Source organism: Quercus lobata, chromosome 6, assembly GCF_001633185.2.
Source record: "Quercus lobata isolate SW786 chromosome 6, ValleyOak3.0 Primary Assembly, whole genome shotgun sequence".
Classification (NCBI taxonomy): Eukaryota; Viridiplantae; Streptophyta; class Magnoliopsida; order Fagales; family Fagaceae; genus Quercus; species Quercus lobata.
The window spans coordinates 9,926,528-9,948,394 of record NC_044909.1 but is presented as its reverse complement, the minus strand read 5'-3'; the positions used below and the strand labels follow the sequence as shown (position 1 = coordinate 9,948,394).

Genomic DNA, 21,867 nt, shown 5'->3' with positions numbered 1-21,867 from the left:
TTAGGGAACGACATGAAATCCCACTGGAACAATGTTGGAAATTTTAAGATTCCCCCCAACAGTAGTGTCCCCTATGTACATTAAGTTTGATTCCAAGTGCCCCGTAGAAGGAGATGGTTTGGGGCACGAGGTCAGGGCTGAAATAACCACTAATTTGCAAGTCTTCAATATTTCAGGGATCGTATAACGTTGATAATCAACGGCAAACAAAAATCCTCCATCGCCATAGTCAATCACTTTTCCATCGCACACGACATGTATTTCAGCAACTGTAAGAAAATTGAAAAAAAAAAAAAAAATCTTGGTGAGGCTAGCTGCAGAAGTACCACATATATATATGCAGGTAAAATAATTAACCTAAGCAAACTTACTTGCGAAAGCGACGATACTGGTACCACTAGCATTTGTATTGCTGTTGCCCGGGCAATACACAATGCCATGGGTTTCGATAAGGTAACCCATGCGTTGGGCTCCAGAGATTGGAACTGCTAGTGCAGCAACCATAAGGGAAACAAAGAGAGCTAATTTCATTGCCATGGTTATTTTACTATTAGTCTTGTAAAGTTGAATTTATTCAATCATGTGTTGGATTTATTCGTACCAAATTTACTTATATTTTAGTAATTAGATACCTTGTATTTAGGTGGGAAATATGTAAGGGTTGAGTGTGAGAGAGCGTGAAGAAAACTCAAGATGTGTGCAAACAAAGGAGTCTCGTGACTGGATCTCGCGATTGGCAAGTCGTCAAAGTGGCACACATGTGAAGCATGCAGAAAACTGAAGGGTCATGACAACTGGAGTACTACAGGACAAAAATATACAGTCTGGCTAGGTAGTTAGCTTGTGACTCAAACTCTCGAGTCGTTCTAGTCGCGAGGCTGAGTCACCAGAATGCCCTATTTGGATGAAACCTGACTTTTCACATTCCTTACATACACCACTATAAATACCCTTATACCCATGAAATGTAGAGAGTATCTAGAGAGAATTTTGAGAGAGAAATCCTAGAGAAAAACAAGATTGACTCATCCATAATTTTCATCATCTGATTCTTCAAATTCCTCTGCTCTCACTATCTCCATTGACATATCCTTGAGAGGTACATTTTGCAAAATCCTTTTCTCACCATACCCGTATCTGTGAGGAGGTATTTTGGTGCTTGGGAAGCAGTTCAAAGATGACCAATTTACTTGGTTGATGCAATGGGCTTAGGCGTAATCCTGTTGGAGTAAGAAACTTGAAGGGCTTAGGTGCATTGGGTAGATTAAGTTTGAAGGGTTTTCTGCTATTCATGTATCCCAATTGTATTCTTTAGTGGATCATTTGACCACTTGGAGGGCGGCGGAAAGGTTTTTCACCGAGTTCTTCGGTTTCCTTTTTGATAACACGTGCTGGTGTTATTTTTGTATTTGTATCTCTCTCCCCTTACTTTTTACCTTCTAATTGCTGTTGTGTTTGTGATTAATTATGGTTTAGAGAGTTTTATTTATTTGGTTATAGCTTATATACATCATTTTGCACACATATTGTTTGTATATAAGCTTGTGTTGGTATTGTTAAATTTTGGAGGTCTATACATTCATTAGTGTTTTACACACTAATTGAACTTTCAAGTCTCTTACAATTGATTTGCTAAAATGTTGTGCATTGGAACCAATTTATAGAATACTAGTCGCTAACTTGTGCTATGCACGGAAAATTATCTATTTATGACGTAGACTAAAATAATTTTATAAAATCTTAAATTGATTAAAAAACTACACCATTATATGATTTATTCTTGTATGACTTCAATTTGTGTTACAATTTGATAAAGAAGTCATTGGTTGAACGTGCAATGACTCACAAAAAATTTGGCAGATAATTTCAGATACTGCAAAAAAATAACTCAAAAATTTAGATATTAAAACTTTTGAAAGACAAAAAAATATTAAAAATTAGAAATTATTGAAACAAAATAAAATATATATGACTAAACAATATAGAAATTTAAGAATAAGATGTGTTAGGACATATGTGTTTTACATGTTAAGAACATATGTCATGATTTTATGTAATTGGCTTATCCTTTGACAAAATGTACTTTACTTGTACTTGGGTAGATTTAGGATGTGTTTAAATACTTCAAGAAACCATGTTTCAAGATAAAATGTTGAAGCCTGCAAGTTTGTCCAAGAAAACAAGTTGATAGTGCAAATTCATTAAAACTCGACAGCTGAATCTATCAAGTTTAAGAAAGCTGTTCAAAATTCGGTGTGCTCGATACCTACTTGACAGCTACTTGACACCTGCTATCTATCGAGGTTTAAGAATTTCAGAATTCTAATATGATTTTCTTGAGATCCGTGAATATGTCTTTGGACTTTCTTTTCTCCTAATCCTAGACATATAAAAGGATTGTTTTAAGGGCCGTCAAATAGTTCACAAATTGCACAAGTTTTAAGCAAACTCTGTTCAAGCAAATTGTGATCGGAGACGAAATTCTTGCCCTAGTTCATCTCTTTCTCTTGAAGAAGTTACTGTGTATGTGTACTGTAGGGTTTTGTGACCAAGTATCTTCTTGATCTTCATTGCGTGGATGAACTGAAGAATTTTGCATCCAACAATATTTTTAGTTGGTGATTAAAGTCGCATACTAGGATCTGCGCAATTGGTTAGTCACGTACTTGGGAGTCATGCATTATAAAGGGGAACTGTCACTACAGAACAAGTCCAATTGGGTATTGGGGTAAGGGTTCAACTATAGGTTGGTAAGGTACTTGAGATTCCTTTACTTGTAACCGCTTGTTGTGATAATAGTGGAGTTTCGGGAGTGGTAACCTAAAAATCACCCGGTGGAATTTTTGCTGTTAGGTTTTCCCCATACGTAAACAAATCACCGTGTTATTTATTTTCCGCTGCATAATTAGTTTATTGGTGATTTGTTTGTGCTACCACGCGTTTGTATGATAAATTGATTAATTAATAACTTGACTAATTAATTAATTAAATTCTATTACAAGGGGTCATTTAGTTTGTGGCCTACTAAGATGAGTTACATTTAAAAGAATAATCAATAGCTATAATTATTGAAATGAATTAAAAGATTCAGAGCCTACAAATTATAGATAATATGTGTGTGTGTGACTACACAAATTCAGATGTTAAAACTTCAAAAATGCCAAAAATATGTATAATTAAAGAATAAGTTGTTGGAACAATTAAAAAAATATATGACTATTCAAAAGAGAAATATAAGAAAAAGAAAAAAAGTACACGAACCCATAAAGCAATAAGTTTTAAATTTTAATGGGTCTAAACTTTAAACAAACCTTATTCACATGTGGCTCACGCTAAAAAATGTTGAGTAGGAGCTCACATTGAAATAATGAACGTCATACCTCCTCTTAATATATCATTTATAAGCTTTCTGCTAAAAAAATTAACATATTTTCATATTGTGAGGTGAAGCAAAAGCATATATAGTAGCAGCAGCCTTAAATTTCAATTATTGCAAATTTTTTTATCTTGTAAAAAATGGCTAAAGAGAGTTTGGTGGTTCATGTATGAAAATTACCTTTTAAAAAATTCATGAAAACCATAAAATAATTTTTTTATAATCTTCATGATTAACCTCACAAATTTGGAGATAAATTATCAACATTTGATTTTAAGTTGGATTTGTTAGAGAGATAGAGTTTCACTCCTTGTTAAGTTTGGACTAAACAAAAATAATTTTATTTTAAAAAAATGATAATGATGTGACAAGTTTTGAAGAAATCAATAAAAAGTCAAATGTTTCGGTTATATATATATATATATATATATATTATGAACCACCACATGACAAAAAAAAAAAAAAAAGAATAAAAAGAAGCTAGCACAGTCTACACCCCTACAACATAGGCTACACTACTACTTTGTATTTTCGTATTATTCCCACTACTATGGGTCCCATGATGATGCCAATCCCAATCCCAATCTTATTCACAATAAAACATTTCGGTATTTCTCTCAACCCTCAACTAAAAAATAAAAGGGTAAATTCTGCTTACCACCCTTGAGGTTTGGCCTAATGCCAACCATGTCCATAAGATTTCAAAATTGACTACTTTAGTCCCTATAGACAACTTTTTCCCTAACACCGTTAGCACTCTGTTAGCTTGTCTCTTTTCTTGGTAACTCTCTCCTCCTTCATCCCTCTCTCTCTCTAACCTTAGATCACTTCTCTTCAATTCATTCACCCATCAATACAGGAAACATGCTATAACATAGAAACTAAGCAAGGAATTGGGATGGGTGTGCTTGAAAATAGAGAAAAACTGCACCTTGAGGAACAAAATCGAGGAGATTGAGAGCAAGACTAGATTCTCAACCCACGACCACTTCTACTACAAATCTACCCTTCTCTGACCACCACCTCAGCCAACCACAACTATCGATCTTAGCTTCAAATCCAAAACCAAAACCCAACAAATCAAAACCCAAAAAAAAAAAAAAAAATCTCAAATTCACAAAAATGTCAAACCCAGCACAAAATCAAAATCCAATCTCAACTTCAAATCCAAAACCAAACCCAACAAATCAAAACCCGTCAAAAAAATCTTCTCAAATTCATAAAAATGTCAAACCCCAGCACAACTCACTCCATTACCAAAACTTTGGCTCTCTATGAAAAATTTCCATCACATCTCTATGTTGTAACCAAGTTGAATCAGTGAGTGACCCATCATGTGAAGGTCACCTCGGGAGCTTCCCACTCTTTTGATTCATAATCTCATCCACTTGCATGCAATTGCAACTCTCTGGCCTTTGCTTTCAGTGAGTGACTTGTCGAGTGTGAATGTTGGAAATTTTTGGATCATGGCCTGATAGAGACCTTGGCAATGCGTGCATTTTGTGATAGTGACTGGGGAGGATGAATCAACATGGGAAATTCTAGAGGTGATAGCCGCATGCCTTCGCCAATCCAAACCAAAAAACCAAAATCCTCTAACTCCAATCCAAACTAAAACCCACAAAATTCCAAAGCCAATCCATGAAAAAACCTAAATCTTCCAACACAAATCTAACTGAAACTTACAAACCACCGCGAACCCACCACCGGCGCACCACAAAGACAGAGGGCTCAGAGAGAGGGATGAGGAAGCCATATGGAGAAAAGAGAAAGAAGAGCTCTGGGACGAAAGAGAGATTTAGACAGGTCTAACATAGAGAGAGTAAACCAAGCAGTGTGAAGGACCTGGACGAGAGAGAGAGAGAGTTGGAGAGAGAGAGAAAGAAGAGAAGTGATGGGTGAGGAAAAAAAAAGAGTAATAGAGGCTAACGGAGTGAGGATTAAATTGTTTTTTAGGGATTAAAGTGGTCAATTTTAAAATCTTATGGACCTGGTTGGAATTAGGCCAAACCTCAGGGGGTATAAGTGGAATTTACTCAAAATAAAAACTATAACGCATTTACGTACACGTCATGATGTTTGAAACTTCAAACCATGAAATCCCTTTTCTACATTTAACCATAAAAAATACATGAAAAACCCAAAAATAATTTTTTTTTAAAAACAAAGTAAAGGAGAAGAAAATTAAATTAAGAAGAGCTCGTACCTTTACTTAGCTTTAAAAAAAAAATATTGGGGTTTGCTTTACTTTTATAGTGTTCATGATTAACCTCGCAAATTTGGAGAAAAATTATCAATGTTTGAATTTGAGTTAAAGTTTGACTTGTTAGAGAGATAGAATTTCACTTCTTGTTAAGTTTGGATTAAACAAAAATAATTTTGTTTTAAAAAAATGATAATGATAAGTTTGAGTTTAAGTTATATTGGACTTGTTAGCAAGATAGAATTTCACTTATTGTTAAGTTTGGACTAAACAAAAATATTAAATAAAATGATAATTTTATTTAAATATTGTGCTGACGTGGAAAATTGTGAGAGCTTCAAAGGTTTCGGTTATATATATATATATATATATATATATATTCCGTATATAGTAATAAAATGATAATTTTATTTAAATATTGTACTGACGTGAAAAATTGTAAGAGTTTCAGAGGTTTCGGTTTTATATATATATGTAGATGAGAGAGTGTTAGGTTCTAAGACTTTAGGATCTAAATGTATTAGAACTTTAATGTGTAATGTTGGCAAACCATGATCAAAACTTAGAGTCTAGATTTAGGTTGCTCAAAGTGTATTTATGTGTAAAGCTAGAATTGAGTGATTGCAGAATTTATTAGACTAAACCTGCAAGACTCAATCAATCAAAAATTAGACTTGATCAATCAAACCTCGTGCAGATTTTTTTATTCTGCAGAATTTTCAACTTAACCCAAGCCCTTATATTGTGTAGGGTTTTATATTTTGCTTCAAGTATAAAAGGAAAAACCCTAACCACGTTTTAAAGGTGGTTGATATGCTGTGTGTGTGAATCTCTTGTGAGATCTAGAGGTTTTTACCCTCATACACACTTAGAGTTATCAATGATAAGCTAAAAAAGAATTTTCCTCTTGTGATAATTAATTGATTAATTGGTCAAGTTTATTAATTAATCAAATTAACATGTAAACGTGTGGTAGCACAAACAAATCACCAATAAACTAAAGTATGCAGCGGAAAGTAAATTAACACGGTGATTTAGTTAAGAATGGGGAAAACCTACTCGGCAAAAACTCCATCGGGTGATTTTAAGGTCACCACTCCTGAGAATCCACTATTATCACAACAAGCGATTACAAGTAAAGGAATCCCAGTATCTTATACCAACCTACAGTTGAACTCTTACCCCAATATCTAATTGGACTTGTTTTATAGTGACAATCTCTCATTGTAATGCACGGCTCCCAATACGTAACTAACTAATTGCACGGATCCTAGTACACAACTTCAATCACCAACTAGAGAAGGCTGTTGGCTGCAAAACTATTCAGTTTATCACACGATGAAGATCGAGAAGCTTTTTGGTTACAAAATGCTACGGTGCACAAACACAATAGCTTCTTCATAAGAAAGATAAACTAGGGCAAATTTTGTCTCCAATCACAATTTACTTGAACAAACTTTGCGTAATACTTGTGCAACTTGTGTCACCTTTGACGACCTTTAAAATAATCCTTTTATATGTCTAGGGTTGTGAGAAAAGAAAGCCTAAACATATAGTCACGGATTGGAGTCAAAACAGAACTGAAACTCTGTTTTTCATAGACCTTAACAGATGCCTATCTGTCGAGCTGTTGTCGAGCCACGGGCTGAAACAACTCTTCAAGGCTTGATAGATGGCTAGCTGTTGAGCTTTAATGACAAACACTTTTCAGACTTGAATCTTGGACATACTTGCATGGCTTTAACACTTGAACTTGAAACAAGGTTTCTTAAAGTATTAAACACATCCTAGATCTACTCAATTACAAGTGAAGTGCATTTTGTCAAAAGATTAGCCAATTACATAAAATTGTAACATATGTTTCTAACAAGTGAATAACATATGTCCTAACAATCAAGATCAAGATTGATGTCAAGAACTTGGTGATTTCTTCGGTTGCTGTTTTAACAGCTTAAAGAAAAACACAGTTGGGAGTACTTGTGATTGCTGTGGATCAAGAAAAGAAGTAATCCATGGATTTGGAGCTATCACGTGGTTATGGTAGTAAGTTTTCTACTCAAGGTAGCAATAGGATGTTAGTGGTCTAAGTCTTATTGCAAAACTTCAATTCTTTCATAGTGGATCTGTTTTACCTTGAGGAATGAACCCATTAAAGTGAACAATATTGATAAACCTAAAGAGAAAGTAGGTCAAACCTCTAATAATTCCATGGATCAACAATGTTTTGATTGTTAAGGGTATGGTCATGTGAAATCAGAATGTTCTACATTCTTGAGATCAAGGGGTAAAGTTATGGTTGTAACCCTTAGTGATGATTAATTTTTTGATCATGAATTTGGTAGTGATGAGGATGGAAACTTCATTACTTTCACAGCTATTGCTATAGTTGATGAAAGTGTTGTAGTTGATGAGAACCCTTCTGATGGGGAACTCTTTGAGAATGTTGATTTGCAAAAAGCTTATAATAAGTTTTGCAAGGTTGCTACAAATGATGCTATGAATGTTGATATAGGTTTAAAGAAAATTACTTCTCTTGAACTTGATAAGAAAAATTTGCTGTTGAAATTGTTTGATGCTAATGAATTGCTTGATAAGGTGAAGATTGAGAACATGTTGTTATTTGATAAAGTTAAGAACTTGGAACTTGAATTATTTGTTGTTAGAGAACAAACAAATAAGTCTGCTAGTTCTAAACTTGGTCATATGTTGAGTGTTCAGAAGTCTCCCTCAGACAAAATTGGTTTAGGTTTTGTAGAGTGCATCTCTATGTCTGAAACTAATTTCACAAATTTTGTTTCTTCTTTTGAGCCCCTTGTATGTGAGATTGTCAAACCATTAGAAGTTACACCTCCTAGGAAGATTAGGGTTGATCTTAAAGAGTCTAAGCCTAAAAATCCTATCATTCTTGAGGACAAGGTGCATGATAGACCTTTGTGGGTTTGTCATTTTTGTGGAAAGACTAGGCACATTCGTCCAAATTGTTTCAAGTTGCAAGCTGCTAAGCTAGCAAATAAGCCAAAAGTACTTGTGCCTCAAGCACAAGATTCTATAGTACTTATTGGTGAGTTTGTAAAGGCATTAAACCTTTATACCAATACTGGAGTTGCTCATCATTTTAATATGAATAATAACTCCAATGCTAGATTTACGTCTAAGAGGTCTTGGATCCAAAAGGCTTAATCTAATTGAGTCTTTCTGACATGGTCCTTGTGTTTCATCTCTATATTCTTTGTGACCATTTTTCTTTTGTTTTGTTTTGTTTTTTTTTTGGTTTTTGTTATTTATTTATTTATTTTTTGTTTTTGTTTTTGTTTTTTTTTGTTTTTGTTTTTTGTTTTAGGATTTGCATTGCATAACATTCATGCATTTCATGATAGGGTGTTTTGTTATTTTTAAAAAAAAAGAAAAAAGGAAAGGAAGGAAAAATGTGTTTTGCATTATATCTCTTGGACTTGTAATCAAGGCTGCCATATTATTTTTACATAACATGCTTGTATACCTTGTTTAGCTTGGATGGGCTTATTTTACTGCACTTTACTAGTTTTGGCTATGTAGTGCATGTTGTGTGGGAATTGTGTATAGTTTTTTATCACAGGATCTTGATTCTGAAGTCACATGTTTTTAATTGCAAGGACTAAAAAATCCTAAGAGAAAGGCATAAATAATCATCTCACCACTGTTTACTAGCCAATCATGAACACCTTTGTGCATATCATAAGATTTTGTACTCGAGAAAGTGTAGCACATGCACAAAAAGAACATAAGGTGTTGCCTCGGCTTAATAATAAAATTGGTTGTTACATTATCTAGCCTAAATAATAATTTCACATTGAAATAAAATTTGTGTGTACATTATGAGGAAAATCAAGAAACTTACATGATTGCAAACTTGTATTTTAGGAGATGTGAGAGTTATATGATGTAACTCTTTAGGTGATAGTCACTTTCAAACCTATATGATCAATTTTGTAGAAATTGTGATTGATTACTATATGTATCTCATACTTTTACTAGTTGCACACATTACACAAGTTGTTCTTTGCTAAACTTTGTACATGATATTGTGTGTGATCTTGTTGTGGATATCCAAGATTAAAAGTTCCTTGATTTTAATGCAAATTATGTTTTTTTTTTTTTTTTAAAGGACAAATTTATTGAAAATCTTGTTTTTGGAAAATCTGGGTTGATTTCAATTGTTTTTGAAAAACTTTTCATTTGACACTCATGTATTTTATTCATAAAACAATGTGCTTTGAAGAGTTTCTGCATTAAAATGTTTTTCAAAAATCTGTTTTTTCTAGATTTTCGATCGATCGAACCTGTTGCTTGACCGATTGAAAATGTGATAAAAATTATGGTTTGAATTTGCTTGGCTCGATTGATGTTGGACCGATCGAAATTGATTTTTGATCGATCAAATTTAATTTTCGACATATTGAAATTCGTACTGTGAGTTTTTAAAAAGATTTTCTCTCAAGTGTTCTTCACTTTATTCAAATCTTTTCAAAAGCTTTTTGATTGTTCTTGCTCGACCGATCCAATCTGAGCCTATTTTGTCGTTTTATTCCTAATTTTTCTCAGGTATCTTTGTCTTCAAGTGCAGGTAAGACCTTTTTACCCCTACTTTTTCAGTTTATTCACAATTTTCATCCATTTTTATTGAAATTTTTGAACCTAAGATTTTTGGGGTTTTTGATTTTTAAGTTGTTTTCTTTCACATTTGATCATTGGGTTTTTGTCTTTAGATGATATTAACATGATTCCCATGCTTTTATTTGATTAAATTTGTGTTTTGGAAAAAATTTGAAATTCTAGGGCTTGAAACTACATGAAATTGGGGATTTTGTTCAATTGAGCTAAAATTGATGAAATTGACTTGTGTTATTGATTTATTATGTCATTATATAATGTTATCTAACTTGTTTAATGATAAATTGATCAGTTTGTTTGGATTTTTGAAATTGGGTTTTTGAAAATTTGGGGTTTTTGTTCTAAGACTCTATGTTCAAGTCAATTGTTGGGTTATAAAGTAAATTTGAACAGTTTTCAATGCATTAGAGCATGCATCATTTGTTCATTCATGTCATGCATCATATAGATTTTTATTTTCTATATTTTTTCTCTTTAACCCTGTCTGATGTAGTCTGCCCTTGGTTTTGTTTTCTTTCTTTGGTTTTTGCTGTGTTTTGCCTTTCCAACCCTTGGCATCATGGTTAGGAAGACTAAGGCAAACAAGAAAACCACCTCCACCTCTACCCTAACCTTCGATAGTGAGAGGTTTAGGTTTGAGAAAAACCAAAAAACCTATGAGAAGCTGAGCATTTTTAGGTCTGCTTAGGTTGAGAGAAAGGTGATTTTAGATGAGTTAGACTCGGAGATTAGGAGGAACTTTGAGCGTAGGGGTTGGTTACCTTTGTTGGATATTTCTCATCCTTCTCCGGCTGCCTTGATTAGAGGGTTCTACTCGAACCTCTTTGTCTACTCCGATGATCCCAACACTCACTTTGTGATGAGTTGGATAAGTGGTAAAGAGTATACCATTACTCCTTCAGTAGTGGCCTCTGTTCTTGGGGTACCTTTGGTACGACAGCCTGTCTACCCTTATTTGGAGACCCCTCCTCTTGATGACATTATGTCATATCTCACCGAAACTTCCATTCAGTGGGGGTACTAATCCTCGTATCACCTCTCAGAGCTTACTGAGATCCATTATTTGTTTTTCTGGATTTCTTGTCATTCTATCTAGCCTATCTCTCATTTGCACACCATTCCTATTGAAAGATGTTCATTTTTGTATGCTCTTGTGACCGATGCTTCTATGTGTTTTCCGTCTCTTTTCATTTGTTTTTTAGTTGGGGTTCATAGGAGTAGTTCTACAGCACGTGGTCTTTTCTTCCCTGTTTTTATACAGAGGATTTTTTTACATTTAGGATTAAAGGATTTTCCGGCGTCTGAGCCCGTACATATTATAGATCTCATAGGTGCCACCTTCCTTAGCCAAAGAGCAGCTTAGATGAAAGCTAGCTTTAAAAGCCCTAGAGTAAAGTCTTCCGCAGGTGCTGCATCTCAGCCTCCTTCTTCAGGTAACCCTACTGCTAAGGCCTATGTCGATCCCACTGCCATTGTTGATCCTCCACCTTCTTCTTCGGGTGATTCATCCATTCAGAGTAAGTTGGATACTGTCATGACCGTTCAGGTTGCGCGTGGACAGCTTTTGGTGGATGTGCTCACAGAGCTTCAGGCTTTACGTGCAGATTTGGCGTGTGTTCGGCGGTTTACTCCACCACCTCCTTTTGATGATGAGTCTTGATTGCCCTTTGGCAGTTCGTCACAAAAAAGGGGGAGTATATATTGATGGAGATAGGGGGAGATTTTGATGTTTTTGGAGTTTTGGAGCTTTAGATTGTATCTAGGAGCTTTATGATGTATATTTTTTTTGGCTCATGATGTTTTTTTTTTTCTTATTCTAATATATTTATTTTCTTGTGGGTTGTATATGTTAGGGGAAGGCACTATGTTTTTATTTCTATTATTATTTCTTGTTTCACATGTGCTACATTGATTATTAATTTATATTATGAGGCTATTCATCGTTATTTTCTATTTTGTGAAATCAAGAATTTTATTTTGTTTTACTTTTATTTTCCACACACGCGTTTATGTGTTTGTTAAGTGTTTCAGGAATATACAGGTTTATTCAGTCATCCTGCTGTCTACACTGGTAACTGATTGATAGTAGTTAGGTTGAATTGTTTTTGAGCATGTTTAATGTTTAATGGGCTGTTTTGTAACTTTGAGCATTTCAGTTTTATTATATGTTTTGTCACGGATTGCCAAAGGGGGAGTTTGTTAGGTTCTAAGATTTTAGAATCTAAATGTATTAGAACTTCGATGTGTAATGTTGGCAAACCATGATCAAAACTTAGAGTTGAGGCTGCTCAAAGTGTGTTTACGTGTAAAGTTGGAGTCGAGTGATTGCAGAATTTATTGGACTAAATCTATAAGGCTTGATTGATCGAAAATTAGACTCGATTGATTGAACCTTGTGCAAATTGTTTTTTCCACAGAATTTCCAACTCAGCCTAAGCCCATATGATGTGTAGGGTTTTATGTTTTGCTTCAAGCATAAAAGGGAAAGCCTTAGCTACGTTTTAGAGGTTGTTGATATGCTGTGTGTGTGAATCCCTTGTGAGATCTAGAGGTGTTTGCCTTTATACACACTTAGGGTTATCAAGATAAAGATCGATGTCAAGAACTTGGTGATCTCTTCGGTTGCTGTTTCAAAAGCTTAAAGAAAAACACAGGTGGGAGTACTTATGGTTGCTGTGGATCAAGGAAAGAAGTAGTCCGTGGAGTTGGAGCTATCATGTGATCGTGGTAATAAGTTTTCTACTTGAGGTAGCAATAGGATGTTAGTGGTCTAAGTCTTATTGTAAAACTTCAATTCTTTTATAGTGGATCCATTTTACCTTAAGGATAGTTAGGTTAAATCCTCCCTAGGTTTTTTACCGGTTTGGTTTTCCTGGGTTATCATATCATTGTGTTATTTACTTTTCCACACTATTCACATGATATGATTTGAATGTGTTTAACCTAGATCTTATTAATGAACTTGTTAATCAACTTGGCTTAATATTAGGTTAAACAACTTGTGTTTTAAGGAGTGTAAAAATGTACAGAGAGCACAAGTAACTGTTAGAATAAGAAACAACATAACTACGGTTCACCAATGTTTTTGCCTAAAACCATGGACTACAAGGATTTGGTTTTGTGACCCCTAATATGTGGTTTTAGGATTATTACATATATTGATTCCTAAAAAAGAAGAAGAAAATATGTTACATTTTATATATTTATTTATCAATATTGTTAGATACAATACTATATAAAAAAGATGTAAATGTATTTACGCATGTGTGTGTATCTGCTTACAATGTTTAACGCAAATCAAAATGTATTATCTATTCATGTGTGTATAGAAGGAGAATAGAAGTAGGTTAATCGGCAAATTTTGTGAAGAGTTTTCAGCTATAATAATAATAATAATAATAAAGAAGTGACAGATATACAAAAAAGAAATCATAACGGCCAAAATGGGGAAATGCCCTTTTTTCGGAAATTAAACATCTTTGTGCCCTCATTCTGAAACTAAATAGGGAAATGCCCCTCTTTTGTAACTCGATAATACTAAAATCGAGTTATATGAAATACTCGATACTCCTATGATCGAGTTATATACAGGTTTTTCCCGCGCTGCTGGCATTTTTGTTTTTGAATCTCTACATAACTCGATTATTTAAAAATCGAGTTAGTTATACTGTTATAAACCCTGATTTCGTACTGTCTTTGTGTCAGGTGGAGTGTTTCAATGTAATTCGATTCCTGTAATATCGAGTTATAAAGTATACTTGATATCCGTAAAGTCGAGTTATTCTCTTATAATTTCTGCACACCTTCTCCCACTCAGTGTGCCTTGCTCTCTACTGAACTGAGGACACTTTCTGCTGAACTGAGTTGGAACTCCTCCACGGATCAACAGCAGCTTTCTTCAAACTCAATTGAAATTTGTATCACCTCAGGTAAAAAATTCACATCACAATTTTAGGGCAATGTTATTTTCATTTGATATTGTACTAAATTTTGATTTTTTAGGTTGAATGAATGTGAAGTAAGTACATTGGTGTGATTTTGGTTATTTGTTGTAGTAAACGTTGGTGAGAAGAGAATGAAATAATTTCTTTACTATAGCAACATTTTGTATTGCACATAATCATCATTGGTCAGACATTTACAACAACATTTAGTGTTGAAGACAATGTGTAGACATTACCAACAATGTCTATTGTTTATGGTCAAATGTTGGTGTTAGTGTTAGTATTTCATTTTTAGCATGGAATAGTACACAATTTTATGAATGTCTTTGCTGTGTACCATTCTATGCAGGATTACATTATTTAGCAACAGTTGATATACACTGTTAACTTGATCATTTGGTGTTATTGTATTCAGTGTCAATGTCTGGTTCTGGCAACCCACAACTCTATAGGCCTCATGATGTGTTCACTGCTATGGGTCGTTGTTGGGTATTGGAAGATGAGTTCAACTATCCAATCAATCCGAATTTGCGAAATAGTGCTTACGTTCACAATACCATGAGACAGGAGTGGGCTTGGTTATTTCGTGAACAACAAATGTTTTATGATGAGTTGGTTGGTTTTAAGTTGCCAGTGCCTCGGCGACTCGCATCACAAATGCCCAGAGACAGCATCGACGAACTTCGTAAAGCATTGAACCGCATAAGAGAAGAAAATAATCGAATGAAGATACGTCTTAATCGATATCGGACCCAAGTCGAGATTCGAGAGTCAGTGCAGGAAGGGTGGTACGAGCATGCACAGTTCATGCAATCACTTCTTGTTGATCCCATTTATCAGTCAGACGTGGAGATGTCAGATGAAGAGTAATCGTGTCGTGTCGTGGTGTAATTAGATTTTGTTGGAGAACTATTTTGCTTAACTATGTGTTATATGTATGGTTGCATTTGTACTATGTAAACCTTATTATTGATTATGAGAAGCATGCACGTTATTCGTAATGTAGATTATTCTCACATAAGTCATAAAAGTCAAATATTCTCACACATGATGTTTTTCAATAAGCACGTACGACATAACACAGAAAACATAAAATAACTTACACTAACATTATTAACTTAACCATAGACAGAACACACACACACACACACACACCACAGTGGCATTCATTCTGATAGGTAGTCCTCGTAATTGAGGACATTGTTACGTTCTGCAGGAGTGAGTTGCCTGTTTGTTGCAACGGCTTGCTCCTCCGCCAATTGTAGCATATGATACCTGGACCTACGAAGTATCATAAGATTGTTTTCTTTTTTTATTTTCATCATTGCACGCTCATATTGGTGCATGTTTTGTCGTGGCAGTGTGAGCGAGCTACGCTCGACAAGAGGCGCTCCGAGTTGCAGGAGATCATTGTGCAGAGCGTTGGACTCGTTCACGCGAAAGTCCCACTCCTGTTGCAATCCAGCATAGTATTCCCTCTCGTCAGAATCTCTTTGCGTTCTATAGTTATTTGGAAAACGAGGTAGCATCCAATTACGCATTGACATTGGAAAATGTGACTTTAGATCGGTATGTGTAGAAGTTTTGCAAGGGTAGATGTATGTAAATGGGACTTCGGTATGTGTAGATGTTTTGCAAGGGTAGATGTAAATGAGACTTTATATAGGGGTTTTGCAAGGGCAAGTATTCAGGTGGATGTGACTATAAGTATTCACGTGAATAAAGATGATATGACTTGACAGTATATTGTTCAGTGGCGTCTGTTGGTGCATGTGATTCATTGAGGTAGCTGTTTTATATGGCTATAGCTTGTGCTACAGTAGCGGGCTGGTGATGTGTACTGCAAAAGAGGTTGCGTATTTATTCACGTGAAGACTATTCAACATTGATGTGCTTCATCTGACGTGATTTGACGAGACAATGTTGAGCTGTGTTAAATGTATCATAAACTTCTCAGGGATGCTATAGGTACATCCTTTAAAAATGCTGCATTGCAAAAGGATGCATAGCTGTGTATTGACTTGCGTGTAGGTGATATGACTGGATAGGGTTCAACAGTGCAAAGCTATTGAGTAGCACTACGAACATCAATGTAGCAATAGGACCAATAACACCCGAAATTGATGCAAAAAATTTTCTGCGCTGCTATGTGTATTGACGTGAGTGTGGATGGGTACTTCTGGTCAGGGTTCAACAATACTGAGCTATCCACCGTAGCTACAGTCATTGCTCCCTATGGTGGAATTTGGCAAGTGTGATTGAAGAAAGCTGATAACAACATTTGGTTTTGTAATGGTTGGCAGGATTTCGTTGAATACCATTCTGTCTGTTATGGTTATTTTTTAGTCTTCAGATATGAAGGAAATTCAAGTTTCCATATTGTTATATTTGATAAGACTGCCATTGAGATTCAATATCCACGTAGGAAGAATTGTAAATTGGAAGATCATCAGGTAAAAATATCAAAAACTTAGATGAAGATGATACAAACATTTCTTCCTCAATGTACAAACCCATAAAACATGAAGTCAGAGAAAAGTTTGTTCTTAAAAAATTACTGATTATGTCCAGAGGAAGAGAGAGAGAGAGCAATCCAAGCAGCCAAAAAATTCAAGCCTAAAAATCCTTCTTTCATGGGTATCTCGTGGCCACATAATATGGTGAGCCTTTATACATAATGTGATTATGATGTTCTCTTAAATATGGCTTGGAAACATATATGGGAAGCAAGTATATTATTGGGAAGCAATTTGTCACACATCAATGTCTTGTGCTATTACCCTCCATCAAAACATATTAAGCAATGAGATTCGGGGAAGGCTAGGTTGCATTTTCGAAAGACAATAATTTAGAAAAAGGAGATGTCTGTGTCTTTGAGGTGGTCGAAAGGACCCCTGTTGTGATTAGTGTCTCAATATTTCACTTGGTTAACCATCAGAGTTTGGACAAGGATAACCTGTTTAAACTAGTGATGTTTATGCTTATATTTAATTAGGGACTTTGATCACTACTATGGTTTATTTCTGATGGATGTGGTTTTAAGACTTTTCTCTGACCAGTTTGGTATGTCTTGTTCAAAACTATTCAGAATTCCTGTGCTTCATCTGACATGACTTGTTGAGACAGTACTGAGCTGTGTTCAATGTATCATAAACTTTTCAGCCATGCTCTGCATCCTTGAAAACGGTGCATTGCAAAAGAAGGCATATCTGTGTATTGACTGGACAGGGTTGAACAGTGCGAAGCTGTTAAGCAGCACATGTAGCACTACGAACAACATCTGTGTACCAATGGTGGACAGCTCACACCCAAAATTGATGCATAGCCAATTCAGGGATGCTCTGCCTCTTCGAAAACGGTGCATTGCAAAGGGTTGCACATATGTGTATTCACGTGAGTGGGGATGGGTACGTGTGGTCAGGGTTCAATAGTTTCGAGATGTTGAGTATCACATGCAGAACTACATCAATCAAGTGTAGCAATGATGGACAGCTTACCCCCAAAAATTTGCTTACACTTTTGAAGGGTCCTCTGCATCCTTGAAAATAGTGCATTGCAAAATGTTGCATATCTGTTTATTCACGTGAGCATGGATGATATGACTGGACAGGGTTCAATAGTGTCGAGTTGTTGAGCAGCACATGCAGAACTGCGAACATGACTTCGCCGAACAGTGCCGAGCTGTGTTAGCCTTTTCCAACCTCACTTGCCAAATGCTAGTATTACGAGCAGTGAGTGTAGCAACAGTAGAGAGTTTTATCCCCCTGTTTCCCTACAAACTTTTCAGGGAGTCTTTGCAGGTAGAAAATGTAGTTACATTTTCTCAACATCAATGTAAAATTACATGAAGAAAACTATGCTTCCAAGTTTTACATCAATGGCTTCCGATCATCACAATTGCAATATTAGGGAGCTTTCAAGCAATGCTACAACAAACCAATAACTTGAATGAAACATTTGAAAGGCTGATCAGGCTTTTAGGCCTTTACCCTATTTTTAAGCAAACCAAATATCGTTGTGAGAGTGTGTTGGGTGAGCCATATGGATTTTCAGTGAGTGAGTGGTTAGTCTGGTTTGGACGAGTCTTTATGTAATGTATCTATATAAAGTAGGACACTATTACAACTAAGATACACAGATACGTGCATATTATATCGTGACTCAAACAACTCATATAAAAGAATTATTCGTATTATTGAATCATATGCGCGGTTGGTCTATGTGGTTTGGATCAGTCTGTATGTATTGAATCTATTAAATTTTCCTACAAGTAATGTGCAATAAATATAATTTGGAGGCATTTCACTTCCTAAGGTTTTCCCTACATTACAAAGCAAAGGACATTGTTCGTCCATGACCCACATTACTTGAATGTACAACAAAGAACACATATGAAAAAAATGAGAAAGTGATTTCACATAAACTTAGCCAAAAGTAATAAACAGTTAATCTTTAGAGTTGCAAAAGTTGAACATACATAATCATCATTTGTCACACATTAACAATAACATCATGTATTGCACATAATGTGTAGACATTAACAACAACGTCTAATGTTCGTAGGTAGAAATTTTGGGAAATCATCATTGCTTGAATCTGAGAAGTCTGAAATATCTGTTTCATCATCTAACGCAGTAATTTCATTAATAGACTTCATGGCTCGCTCTTGCGCCTTCCCCTTTAGATGCTTCCTAGCTTTTTGGATTGCGTGAAAACGATCTAGTCGCCTTTGCATTTGATTGTTCTCTTGTTCAAGACGAGCAAGTATGTTGGCAGGTTCATCTCTAGGTAACTCGGCAGAGCGTGCCTTAGGAACTCGTAACCCGTGCCATCGACAATACACCTCTAACTCACACCTCTTCTCGTATAGGGTTGACCATGGTGGTTCTGCTATAGTGAACTCTATTGCGGTGGTATCTGTACTTAGTTTTGTAGGTTTGCCGACCATGATGTGTCCGACGCTTCCAAGACTCTCATACGTGTATATTGGCATATTAACGAAATCTCTCTTCTTTCCAACCCATTTTCCTCCATAGTGGTCTGTGTATGTATGTAGTTGTTGATCTGTTGGAACTTATGATGATGCATTTGTTGAAGTAGGTCCAAACTTGTTTCGCATTGTACGATTTGATGTTGAGGTATTGCGACTCATAGCTTAATCAATCTACGAAGTTAGCGGGGTAGAAAGTTAACATTATATCACTGGTGCATTTATAACCTCATTTCACGGTCCAGGCATTACAATTTCACTTATTAGGGCTTGTCATGTCAAACCCTTCAGGAAAAACGCTATATGAACAGGATTTTAAATGTTCCTAATGTCACATCAAAGGTGGGCAGTAGTTGCAACAGTAGATGTAAATGAGACATCTGTGCATCCAATTTCACAATTCTGTATTCACGTGAGCGTGGGTGTGAAACAGTGTCAAGCTGGGTATCCACATCGTGTAGAGCACCGAACATGACTTGGCTAAGCAGCAGTGTCTGTTGGCGCATGTGCTGCGATTGAAGGAGTTTGATATGACTACAGTTGGTGCTACAGAAGCAGGCTGGTGACGTGTGTTTAGAGTTGGAACTTGGTCACCTTCAAACTTCGCTATATTAATTGTGTTTTGTCTTTCACCAGCAAGTTCGCAATATTAATTTATTAATTATGCTTGGTCTTTCACAAAACAAATTATGAAGATCACAGTGTTTTCTGTGATTTGGTCATTTTGAATGTCTGTAAACATCATGGTGTGTAAATATGACGGTGTTCATTATCTTTGGTCATTAAACATTTACAGGTTAAAAGCATCACTTTGGTCTCAGAACCATCACTCTTACAAATTACGGAGCGCCACAGGCTGAAACACTGAAATTTCTCTTGTAATCGTAGCCAATTAATGTGAGAATGCATTTGAGGGAATACCTACTTACTCGACTATTCGATCAAACATCGTGGTCAAAGACTTGTCGGTTTGAAGCGAGGCCCAATTTGGACTGAATACCACATCTGTTATACCTTAGATGTTGGTGGTGGCTTGAGCTCCTGGTTATATCTGTTTAATTGTGCTTGGTCCTTTACAAAATCTTAAACATCAGGGTGTTTATTATCGTTGGTCATTTTCAAGGATGCTAGTCAAAACGCTCTTCCCATAATTCGTGACTGTTGGTTAGAAGAGATTGCACATAGGTAAAACCATGTTCAACCCTGAAACTAAGCTCTTAAACAAACGCGTGCCATAATAATTTACAGGTTGAAAGCACTACTTTGCTCTTAGAACTTTGATGTTAGTGGCTTGAGGTCACTGTTATATCTGTTTAATTGTGTTTGGTCATTCGTAAAAACATTAAACATCAGGGTGTTCATTATTGTTGGTCATTTTCAAGGATGGTAGTCAAAACACTCTTCTCATAATCCGTGACTGTTGGTTAGAAGAGATTGCACATGGTAAAACCATCTTGAACACTGAAATTGAGCTCTCAAACAATCACGTCCCATACACATTTACAGGTTGAAAGCACCACTTTACTCTCAGAACTTTGATGTTAGTGGCTCGAGCTCACTGTTATATCTGTTTAATCGTGTTTGGTCCTTCACAACATACTTAAACTTCACGATGTTTATTATCTTCAGCTCACTGTTATCTAATATATTATGTAAGGGGCTTCCCCTATTTGGATTCCTCATATTTGATTAAAAAAAATCTGTTAGACCTAATGCTAGAGTGAATGAGGTCATGCCAAGTGTCGCTTTTATCTTTTTCGACGAGTCTGCACTGCAAGGTTTCATCAATAAATTTTGTAATGAAAATATGATGCATGAGGAATAGTCCAGGCGAGGATCAAATTCAGAATAATATAATTGCTGATTTAAGATCGACAAAAATATCCAATTAGTGGAAAATACATGTAAGCTTAGCAAAACCTCCAATAAAAATAGTTGCCTGAAGTCAAGATATAGCTTCAGCCATTGTTCCAAGGAAAATCTCCTAGGTGGTTCATCGTTAATATCAAAACCTGTAAACGAATTGTGCTTTCACAAAACTTCCATTTGTATTAATAATTACTATAATCTAAAAACACGTGAGCGTCGTACAGAATTATGAAATAAATGTTATTTACACACAGACTTGGATCTACTTGATATTATATAGAATCACATAATAACATAAAAAATTCTTAGACCATTACATCCATTTCAATAATACTAATGATAGTAACGATGGGCATGAAACTAACCATCATATTAATATATCAAATTACTTTCAACGGATACCATGTTCTTCAAATTGCCACTAAAATAACAAAATATAGAACTGTCATACAATTCTCCAAATATGTTATAGCAACCACGAACTGAAAATCGTCCCCCCCTTGGGTACAATACCCAATGGGAATCATCAAGAGTCAGATGGTGTAGAAGGTGGAACTGGACGTCTATAGTGAGCTAAGTCCGCTCGCATAGCTCCAACCTCGGCAAGAAGACCATGTAGAAGCTGACCATGGGCTGCCTGAGTCGTCATAATGGTCTCCATCATAGCATGAAGAGAGGGAGGAAGAGGGCATGTATGCACTGCCTCAACAGTGTCAACATCTATCTCATCATCACCATCCTCGGCAACAACAGATGTGGGATCCCCATGCATGTCCTCATCTTGAACATCTCCAGTAGTAGACCGTACTCGTGGTCTGTTGGATGGACCAACACT

General features: G+C 35.7%; 2 protein-coding genes across 2 annotated transcripts; one reads left to right on the top strand and one right to left on the bottom strand.

The window, feature by feature from the left end:
- Positions 1–537, bottom strand: LOC115949806. Its single transcript, XM_031067082.1, has 2 exons — positions 372–537; positions 1–269 (listed from the first exon to the last, which is right to left on the bottom strand). Exons 1-2 carry the CDS (start codon positions 535–537, stop codon positions 1–3), a joined length of 435 nt encoding a protein of 144 aa, XP_030922942.1.
- A 12,789-nt stretch (positions 538–13,326) lies between these two features.
- Positions 13,327–15,219, top strand: LOC115949805. Its single transcript, XM_031067081.1, has 4 exons — positions 13,327–13,344; positions 13,935–13,949; positions 14,047–14,158; positions 14,589–15,219. The coding sequence occupies exons 1-4, from the start codon at positions 13,327–13,329 to the stop codon at positions 15,041–15,043; spliced, it is 600 nt and encodes a 199-aa protein (XP_030922941.1). The 3' UTR covers positions 15,044–15,219.
- Positions 15,220–21,867: the final 6,648 nt, after the last annotated feature.

Bases quoted from the DNA above. Each gene is read 5' to 3' on its own strand.
- LOC115949806 (XM_031067082.1), bottom strand. From the start codon at position 537: ATGGCAATGAAATTAGCTCTCTTTGTTTCCCTTATGGTTGCTGCACTA. The intron at 270-371 runs GTAAGTTTGCTT...ATTTTCTTACAG, and splicing joins CAGTATCGTCGCTTTCGCAA to TTGCTGAAATACATGTCGTG.
- LOC115949805 (XM_031067081.1), top strand. The intron at 14,159-14,588 runs GTAAAAAATTCA...TATTGTATTCAG, and splicing joins TGAAATTTGTATCACCTCAG to TGTCAATGTCTGGTTCTGGC.